Source organism: Taurulus bubalis, assembly GCF_910589615.1.
Source record: "Taurulus bubalis genome assembly, chromosome: 5".
Taxonomy (NCBI): Eukaryota; Metazoa; Chordata; class Actinopteri; order Perciformes; family Cottidae; genus Taurulus; species Taurulus bubalis.
The window spans coordinates 14,218,340-14,228,921 of record NC_136593.1 but is presented as its reverse complement, the minus strand read 5'-3'; the positions used below and the strand labels follow the sequence as shown (position 1 = coordinate 14,228,921).

The 10,582-nt window shown below is 40.7% G+C and overlaps 1 protein-coding gene across 1 annotated transcript; it reads left to right on the top strand.

Moving 5' to 3' along the window:
• Positions 1-1,982: 1,982 nt before the first annotated feature.
• LOC306737150 (transketolase-like) lies at positions 1,983-9,904 on the top strand (the record flags this gene model as incomplete). Its single annotated transcript, XM_079218851.1, has 14 exons — positions 1,983-2,089; positions 3,530-3,647; positions 3,757-3,870; positions 3,980-4,077; positions 5,043-5,234; positions 5,461-5,579; positions 5,716-5,912; positions 6,051-6,215; positions 7,379-7,535; positions 7,999-8,129; positions 8,262-8,345; positions 8,445-8,538; positions 8,914-9,036; positions 9,717-9,904. The coding sequence occupies 14 exons, from the start codon at positions 1,983-1,985 to the stop codon at positions 9,902-9,904; spliced, it is 1,887 nt and encodes a 628-aa protein (XP_079074977.1).
• Between the last annotated feature and the right edge of the window lie 678 nt (positions 9,905-10,582).

Sequence of the window (10,582 nt, the reverse complement as noted above, 5' to 3'; positions counted from 1 at the left end):
CCAATGGGTCTTAGAAGTGGAATATGCACTCCCTTATTGCACAAGGTAAGCCACAATACTTACTTCCCTTTACTGGTGGCACAGTTTGACTACATGTGGTGGGCATATGTGGCCCTCTAGTGGTGGCCCTGATGCCATTCAGATCTTTGTTTAATGCATGTATTTAGAGAAGATGCGTCAAGCCCACGCAAAGACTTTTACGTAAAACAAGCATGTTTGAAACATTTGAAATTCAAAACTTAATCAATTATATTTTTCCAGAATGTTACCATGATGAAATGAAAGTAAGTATGTTGATTTGTTGTTAAGGGTTGTTACACTTGTAAGTGACACTATAGTAGAACAATACGTTAATTAATGTGTGAAAAAAATCATTGAGCGTAGTAAAAACATCTTGGAGCAAGAAATGATCTCAGTTGCATAATATTTGACTATATAGGCCTCAATACTATATATATACATATATATATATATATGTATATATATATATATATATACATATATATATAACACTATATAGGCCTCAGACTACAACATATACTATATTCTATGCTATACTACACAACTGCATTACTACATAGTGTACTGTAACCAACAATAACCAACAAGCCACAGCCTCTTCACCATTCTGCCATCTTGCAAATATTATAGCAATATCAGCTGCCGCACCACCAGACTTCAGAGCAGTGTCTTTCCTCAGACTCTGAAATTCCACATATATTGTTTTGTGTGTGTGTGTATTGTCTTATGTAGCAAAATGGGTATACAAATCAGGGCCACCACTAGAGGGCCACATACTGTGTACTATTGCAATACATTAACCCTGTACCTTGTATATGCTGTGCATGTATTTGTGTGTGTTTGTGGTTACTGATTAATTGTCTAGAGGGCTACAGTAGCCATCTTTCTCTGTGTCTTTCCTCTAAATTATCATCAGCATGGTGAAAGCCAAGACCAGAAGATGATTTAAAAGATGTGGAGAAATTCATCTGTACGTGAGCTTGCAAAATGTTTTTTTTTTTTTTTGCGGATGGTGATTTGATATAAGAAAAAGAGTATTAAAATATGCAAATTGTATTGCTCTCTACATCTCACATTATCTCTCTTGTTCTGTCTTATTTTTCTCTTATTAATTCACCCTTTGTTACTCACATCAATCATTTTTATTTTCTGTTTACTTTTTCCAGCAAAAGGAAATCAGGGCAAACATGGGCTTTGGCAATTAGACTAGGGTGTTTGGTGAGAGAAAATAACAAAGAACAACCAACCGTCCATCTTTTAGCTGTACGCCAATACACCCTTAGTGTCACAGGGGGCTGGAGCCAATGCCAGCTGACGTTGGGCGAGAGGCGGGGCACTCTGGACAGGTCACGGTCACCATTTGATCGCAAGGCTGACACATAGAGACAGGCAACCATTCATGCTCACATTCACACCTACCATCAAGATCTGAATTATTAGTTCAGACAGTAGCTAATGCCAAAATAAATCAGGGTGAGATGCTTCAAACCCCCCCCCTCCTCCCAATTATCCAGCCTCTCCTTACAGACACGCTAATGCACATCTAACCGAGACACACCTCCACCATCACAGTCACACAGTAGCCAATGAAATGACTGGCATTCCATTTTAGCAGCTTACGTCACTGGCTTCCCCCTTCTCTCCTCCTCTGTGCGTGTGTGTGTGTGTGTGTGTGTGTGTGTGTGCGTGCGTGCGTATGTGTGTGTGTGTGTGTGTCTGTGTGCAGTGTGTCCTTGTGCATCTATGTGTCTGCATGCCTGACAGGATAAATCCAGCCTCTCCTCTATTCTCTCTCTCTTTCTCTCTGGCCCTTTCTCTCTCACACACACACACACACAGGTGCTGTTCTCTGGCAACCCTCACGCTCACTCTCACATACAAACATTAAAACACACAAACTCATCTCAGGATTGTAGTTGGTTCACTTTTCTGGTGCTAAGGAAACTTGACATTTTGCCTTCATGGAGGATTACCACAAACCTGACCAGCAGACGGTGCAGGCGCTGAGGAACATCGCCAACCGCCTCCGGATCAACTCCATCAAGGCAACAACTGCAGCGGGCAGTGGGTGAGTTGCCTCCACTGACTCTCAGAGGAGCTTTAATATTGTGAATGCAATGCAAAACATAATGCGCACTTCATATTTATTTGCAACATGTATACATTGAACACCAGCAGTCACATCTAGTGAATTACATACAGGCATGTACAGATGAATGCACACACAGACATGCAAGTAAAAAGGCCAAAGGAACAACATGTCCTGCCTTTGTTCTCCTCATTTGGTCTACTTGCAGAATCATTTCAACATCCATAAATGTTGTTTGATGAGTTGAGCTCTCAATCCGTTATCATTCAATACATTTAATTAAAAATATCTTCGCTACACCATTTTTATTTTTGGCTTTATGGAAAATGTATGGTATTAAAAATATACAACACGTTGCAGAAAAGTCAGTGCATCAGTTTATCCTTTGAGCGAAGAGTATATGTCATACACAAGGGTAAGACCTTATAATCACGACTGAAATTCAAAGTGAATACCTTTTTTTTCTTCTGATAATCACTTTTTTTTTCTTGAGAAGAACATAACTTGTAAATGGTCTTTGGTTCCATTTAAAAATCGTATATTTAATTTGCTTGCGGGATAAATATTGTCTTTTTTTTTATTGATTTCTGGCTTCAAAGAGGTAAAATGCCCTCATGCAGTATAGTACCATAGACTGCCATGTGCAATGCCCGGTGGATTGTATGTTGCAAATTGAGCATTGCATGCTGCTGCGATAAAAGGGCTTTAGAAGTATAATTAATAAACTGTAATCCTGTATAGCATGTCCTCTTTTAGCTATGTTAAAGACTGCTGTTACAATTTTCAATGTTTGTCATTTAAATTCAAATTCCAGAAGAAATGTTTCTTTAGAGATCAGTAGAATAATGTTGATTATTATTATTCACACCTGTGTGAAGCACAATACTGTCGTATATTTAACGAATAAAGAGGGTTATCATATTGGAGCCCAACTCCTCATTCCACAGTTATGCAGTGTTGAATGGGAACAAAGACAAACACTGAATACGATTGAAAGAATGTTTCTTCATCTAAAATATTCAGCCTATTAATATTGTATGACTAATGGCTGCATTGAAATCACTTCTGCATGTGTTTATTATTTATATTTGTACATTATTGTGTGAAATACATAAATACTTTATTTGTGGGAAAAGCCAATAACCAGCCATTGATATCAGGGCACCCAAAATACTTCCACTACTAGCACTGGATAGCACACTTGGTGATTGGTTCATTTTATTGGCTCAAAGTCATTATTGTCCATAAAAGCAAACAGTATTTTCATGTTATTGCCTTCACAACCAGTTCCCTATCTAATCTGTTCAGTGCCTTTTAGGAAAGGCACTCGACAGGAAAGGCACTCAACAGCCTACTGTACATTCCTGTGTGCATGTTTATGTATTTATGTCTGACTGAACTGTCTTCTCTGTTGTACAGACACCCCACATCATGCTGCAGTGTGGCGGAAATTATGTCCGTGCTTTACTTCCACACCATGAAGTATCGCCCCGAAGACCCGAGGAACTTCAACAGTGATCGCTTCGTCCTGTCTAAGGTGAGGGTCGGGTGTTTAATTGTCCCACAGAATCATAACCTTTCCTTGAACTACTTCAGTGTATTATGACTAAGATAATGTTGATTTGTGATTGTTTTTTCTTGCACAGGGTCACGCTGCTCCGGCCCTGTACTCCATGTGGGTTGAAACAGGCTTCCTGAAGGAGAGCGAGCTTCTCAGTTTGTGCCAGGTTGACTCTGCCCTGGAGGGCCACCCAACCCCTGTAAGCTGTCACATACTGTACCACACCTTGTGAATCATCTCAGGCAGCACAGACAGTGTTCCAGCTCTCTTTAACAACACGTTGTTGTGGGTGTGTGTGTTCATTTCAGAAACAGCAAATTGTGGACGTAGCCACTGGCTCCTTGGGGCAAGGTCTTGGTGTGGCCTGTGGAATGGCTTACACAGGGAAATACTTTGACAAGTCCAGGTACTCTTTCATACATGTGGACACATACAAATGAAAGAATATACATTTAATTGTTCTGGTTTATTTGCATTTTAGATTTCTTGCATGCATTTATCTATCCATTAATAAATACACACTGACTCAACTATGTGGTGTGTCGATGTACAAAACGTTTTTACGGTTATCTTAATTTTAATTTTAGGTCCCCATTGTAGTTCTCTCGAGTGTTCAGTGATTGGGATTTTCCAGATTCTGTGGGTGTGTCCTGCGGCTACATGCTCTGCTCTCACGATTCTTCTGCTCTAATAATCACAGGCCCAGCAGTCAAATCTCACTTATATTACCATCCAAGCTGATTTAATGTCAGATTCAAATTCAGGCATTGTGCTTTCAACTATAATTTTTTTTCAAAGTCTATTGGTCTAACTTGGTATCAATGATGATTTAATTATCTTTCATTATTTGTTCCTTTGTAAAACATTGAATGAAACACTCTATATAGTGGACATTTTGAGTCCTCTGGTAGGCAAATATTTGACCCATATGTCGACATTAATAATTAAAGCGAGAAAAAAACACTTATTCTGGTTTATAAAATAAGATGATGATTTATCCCATTTAAAGACTGTGGGATTCTTATGGAAGACATGTTTCAGAGGCAGGTGTGAAACTTGGTAAGATAACCTTTACCGGTCTCAAGAAGCGTTTATCATGTCACAGCTCGTTACGATCTCAACTGTCAATGAAAAGAGAATCAGTCTGACTGGAATAGTGTCAGATAACATTTTTGTGAGATTTGCACCCCACCCTCATTCCACCGTACACCACACACACACACACACACACACACACACACACACACACACACACACACACACATATATATATATATATATATATATATATATATATATATATATATATATATATATATATACACAGAGACACACACTAATCGCATAATCTCACCCTGTTTTCTGACTCAGTTATCGTGTGTACTGCCTAATGGGGGATGGCGAGATGTCAGAGGGTGCCGTCTGGGAGGCCATGTCGTTCGCCTCTCACTACCAGCTTGACAACCTTGTGGCCATCATGGACATCAACCGTCTGGGCCAAAGTGACTCTGCACCACTGCAGCATCATGTAGAGAAATATCAAAAACGCTGTGAAGCTTTCGGGTAATAATGCATAACACTGACAATCAATGTGAGGCTGATAGTGTCAATGTGCTGTTTTGGAAGATTATATCGAAGGTGGTGGTAAAACAAGTAGCATTTAATGATTTTTATCAATAACTAATTATATTTAGTTAATACGATCCTGATGTGTGCACATGCCATCTACTTGTATCAGTTAAACTGTACCAAGTGTGTCTTAATGTGTGGCTTTGCTGTGTGTGTGTAGCTGGCATGCCATCGTTGTGGATGGACACAGTGTGGAGGAGCTTTGCAAGGCTCTGAGCCAACCACGTCATCAGCCCACCGCCATCATTGCTAAAACCATCAAGGGCAAAGGCATTCCAGGTAACAGTCTGTCACGGTCCACTCCTCATTTGCAAATGCATTGCTCTCACTCTAGAACACATTACGTGACAAGCCCAAGTTTGTAACCCTTTCACAATGTTTAAATCCCTACCAATGTGACGCCGTGTGGTTCCAGCTGCAGAGGATAAGCAGGGGTGGCATGCCAAACCTCTGCCCAAAGACATGGCGGAGATGGTTACGAAGGATCTGCAGAGCCGCATCATGAACAGCAGCAAGCACCTGTACCCTCCTGCACCCGTAGAGGACTCCCCACCGGTCAGCCTGAGGAACATCAGGATGCCGAGCGCACCCAGCTACAAGGCTGGTGAAAAGGTTTGTCACCCGCACACAAGAACAGTATGTTCACACAATGTCTACAGAAACCACAGAGGCAAATCATTTAGTTCTTTATACAGATGAACCAACAACCGTTGTTAATTATTGATTTGTTTGGCCTCTTTGTCTTTATAGATTGCCACACGAAAGGCATATGGGATGGCGTTGGCAAAATTAGGCCGCTACAATGAACGTGTTGTGGCCCTGGATGGAGACACTAACAACCTCACCTACTCAGAGATCTTTAAGAATGAGCATCCCAACCGCTTTGTGGAGTGCTACATCGCTCAGCAGAACATGGTACGACCCCTCATGAATCTACAGAATTAAGCTGATTTTACAAAGATATTTTAGGACATATATTTAGCTATCTTTTGTCTATGGCTATTTTATGTTGTTTTACTTTACTATTATAAAAAACATATAAATAGAATTATTCTTCTAGATAATCTTCCAAAAAAACCTAATTCTCTCTCTTTAATGTGGGGATTTTGCTGAGTAAATTGCTCGTACTGGATAAAAGTACAAATTTGCACCTTGCAGCTGTCAGTCTGATGGTTTAATTATATATACCTTGTCTATCCATAATGTGAGTATTTTACCTTTTTATAGCCATTGTGGCTGCTGCTGACAGCCCCCGTTCTTCTGCCTCTGTCAATATTTTATCAGAGTTTGGATTAATAATTTGGAGAGAGGCGACCAGACGATAATTCCTTGTGCTGTTATTGCTCCAACAGCAGCCAACCCCAATGTAGGTCAGGCATGTGTATGATGATAAGCAGTCATGACAAGTGTAGTCAGAAGTAAAATATTAATCAGCGCAGAGGGTGGGACCATCTGGCTGAATGCATGAGAAAAGTCAAAGGTTGAATAGCAAAAGGATTGGGGCTAATAGAAATACAATATATACAAATGACATCGTAATTACGAAGAATGAATATTAGTATATATTATGCTTTTGACGCTATACAATTAAACACAGATACATATGCTGTTAATATACACTATTATTAGAAATGGCATCCTTTTCTTGGTTTGGATGAAACATCTGCTAGTTCAAATTCTTAAAGAAGTAGTTTGCTTTCTTTAATTGTATCTATAAGAATTGATCTAACATAACATTTGTCCTTTCATGGATGCTTAGTTGTTGCTTTTTCAGAAGCAAGGGAAGAAGTTGGGGGTTGGGGAGAGTTTTAGAGACAGGACAAAGGAAATTATTTGGATGAGGAGGTATGCCGCTGATTCCACACAGATGGGAAAATAAGGTCTTTAGCTTTGGAGAAAACTCTTCTCATTGACTTTCGACTTAACGTGGTCTTTGGTTCAAAGACACTTTCAAATATGGTTTGTGCCGCATATTTGGACCTCTCTGTGATGTTTTGGGGATCAAGCATGCGTGACCGTTGGAAGGTTAAATCTCTTGTGCTCTTTGGTACTAAGAAAAAAATGTGTTCCTTTACCAGGTCAGTGTTGCAATGGGATGTGCTGCCCGTGAGAGGAACGTTGTGTTCGCTAGCACTCTTGCTTCCTTTTTCACCCGCGCCTACGACCAGCTCCGCATGGCAGCCATCTCAGAGAGCAACATCAACCTGTGTGGCTCCCACTGCGGCCTGTCCACTGGTTAGTAACCTGCTGCTGAGGAGCCAGACACACCATGACCCCTCTCACACACCTTTATTCCCCTTACACTGAAGCCAGACATTTCAAAACACCCCTTTGTTTGGACCGTATTCACAGTATCCCTGAAAGGGGATACATGTATAAAAGAATGATCTCTGTGTGTTTGTGAGTGTGCAGTTTTTTCAATCCTTTCTCACTTTCCCTCTAATCCTGTGTTTTCCTTGCTGTATTTAACCCCTTTGCCCTTACAGCTAGTATTCAATCCTTCCCTTTTCTCCCTTCCTGTCTGCCCTGGAAGCTGTCAAGAGGGAACCAGGTGTCCCTCTGTTAGTGCAGGTATTCTGCATGCAAAGTCTGGCTTTATGTCTGTGATCTGCATGCATCAGCTCACCTGACCTGTCAATAGATTTGGGGATTTTATGAATGTTGGATGTATGAAATCAACTAAATGTACATATTACAGGAGAGGAAGGCCCCACTATGATGGGTCTAGAAGACGTGGCTATGTTCAGGGCCCTTCCCACTGCGACCATTTTCTCTCCTTGTGACGGCGTGTCTACAGAGAAGGCTGTGGAACTGGCTGCTTCCACAAAGGTACGTGAAACCTAAATGCAGAGTTTTTGCTCCCCTACTCTATCTAATTATATTTATTATTTATTGGCAAAACAGCCTTTTCACTGTCAAAATGTCCCAGTGGTGATTGTCACGTTTCTCTTTAAAAAAAAGGGTGTTTGCTACATTCGAACCAGCCGCCAAGACTGCTCCATCATCTACAACAGCAATGAGGACTTCCATGTTGGACAAGCTAAGGTGAGACAGTCTGTGTGCTTACATAGCTGTGAAAGTAATGAGACAATCATTGTCAGCACTGTAACCTGAAACAGAAGATGACACCTTTCTCTTTGTCAGGTGGTGTACCAGAGCAAAGAGGACCAGGTGACCGTGGTGGCAGCTGGAGTGACTTTGCATGAGGCCATGGCTGCAGCTGAACAATTAAAGAAAGGTACAGTACATTGAATACTCCTTTTGAAAATAAAAAAGGATAAGATTTATCACATCTGACATACCTAACAGATACATATAATGATAGAATATCACATTTTTAATCAAATACTGTTTGCCATATTTGAAGACAATTCACTGTTTATCAGAACTAGTACAGACAATTATATCATAAATTACATTTGAAATTTGCTGAAATAAAACCTATTTTAAAGGCTGGATATTTGTGTTGATATGAATCACTACTGAACCAGCATTTACAAGGACATCCAGGCCTTAGAGCTACTATATGAATTGCATGTCTTAGTTGCAGCAAAGCCATTAACATTATTAAGTTATGCATCATATCCCTCAAATGAATGAACTCTCCTTTTAGAGAGGATCTCTGTCAGGGTCATCGACCCCTTCACAATCAAACCACTGGACATCAAAACCATCATCGACCACACGCGTGCAACAAGGGGACGAATCCTCACTGTGGAAGACCACTACTACGAAGGTAGGTTTCCATGAAAGCTGGTCGTACTGTTCAGCTTCTGCATATTGTATGACCACCACCAACCGAACAGCATCAAGCCTGTCAGCAGAATGTCATTGGCCCGTATCCTCGGGTGTGTTGTGGTGGCATGTTTTCATTGGTTCAGCGACCGAGACGCAATGTGGTGGCATTTGCTTATTGGCTGAGGGGAGACTTACTGACTGTTGCGTGCCCTCATTGCAGGCAAGGTATTGGTATTGTGGGGCATTTTGTAAGTGCGAGAGCAAGAGAGGCAGAGTGCTGTCAGATTTCCTTAACCGAGCATGTGCCCATGGGGCTTTGTGTGACCTAGATAACACAGACAGCCATGCCCTATGCCTGTTAAGAGAAAGGGGATGGGTGATGGAACGGATTTGACCAGACAAAGGATTTTTGGCATCGGTCTGATGTTGGACATCTCATTCATTTTACATCCAGATTACCATATAGTGTTATTGTGAGGGAGGACATGTTTAGATTTAGCTTGTTTGTAATATGTTCTGGTCCTCTCTATTTACTGTATATGTGATGACATCATGCTTAGTATCACAGCCTAATTTTTGCTATCAATTAAAATCAAAAGCCTTTGTGTGTCCCCATCTTTCAATGAGGATTTGTCTTCCCTCTACATGTCTCTCATGTGATTAATTATTGTTCCACAGGTGGCCTTGGGGAGGCAGTGTCCTCAGCAATGGTCAACGAGTCTGGCTTCAATTTGCATCGCCTGGCTGTGTCCCATGTCCCACGCAGTGGCAAACCTCAAGAGCTGCTCAAGATCTATGGCATCGACCGTGACTCCATCACCCAGGCCGTCCGCAAGATGCTCAGCACCTCTACCAACGCCAAGTAACTTTATCGCTGCCCCACCCACCTATCTGATCACACCCCTCCAGATAAAGATAAACAGTCAAGTATGTTTTTGATTCACATGACACCCAGCTCTTTAAATTCCTTCACTGTGAATGCCCCTGAGTGTGAAGTAATGTGATTTTGTGCTGTACACTTTGAAGTAGTTCCACATTTACCTTTCTTTCATTCATCCATCACATCATACACAAGAACATAGACAAACAAATGTCCTCACTCCTAAACTAATTGTCATAAACCCAGTTCAGTAATCAAAATGTGACCATAACTGACTTTGTTGTTGGTGGATGTTCACCATATAAAACAATACATTAATACATGTTCAACATGAGTACTGTGTGGTGCTCTCATGTGTTTTTTAATGCTCTTTGATTAATTAAACTGGAAATGTTTTTATATTGTTCTGATGTAGCTCTTGGGTGGGGCTTAGTTTTAAAGTAGTTTATCATGACAATAGTGTCATAAATAAGCTAACCGAGTTGTTGTTTGTAGAAAGTAGAGGAGAAAAAAAAATCAAACAAATGTTGGTAGGTCATAAACAGCAGTCACTCCAAACATCAGATCACATCTTCAAATCAGTTAAACATTGTGGTTTCAAAAGTTGTGTCATTTCTATTCAGCACTGTATTTTTTGTTATTGATTTTGATGTTACCATCAACC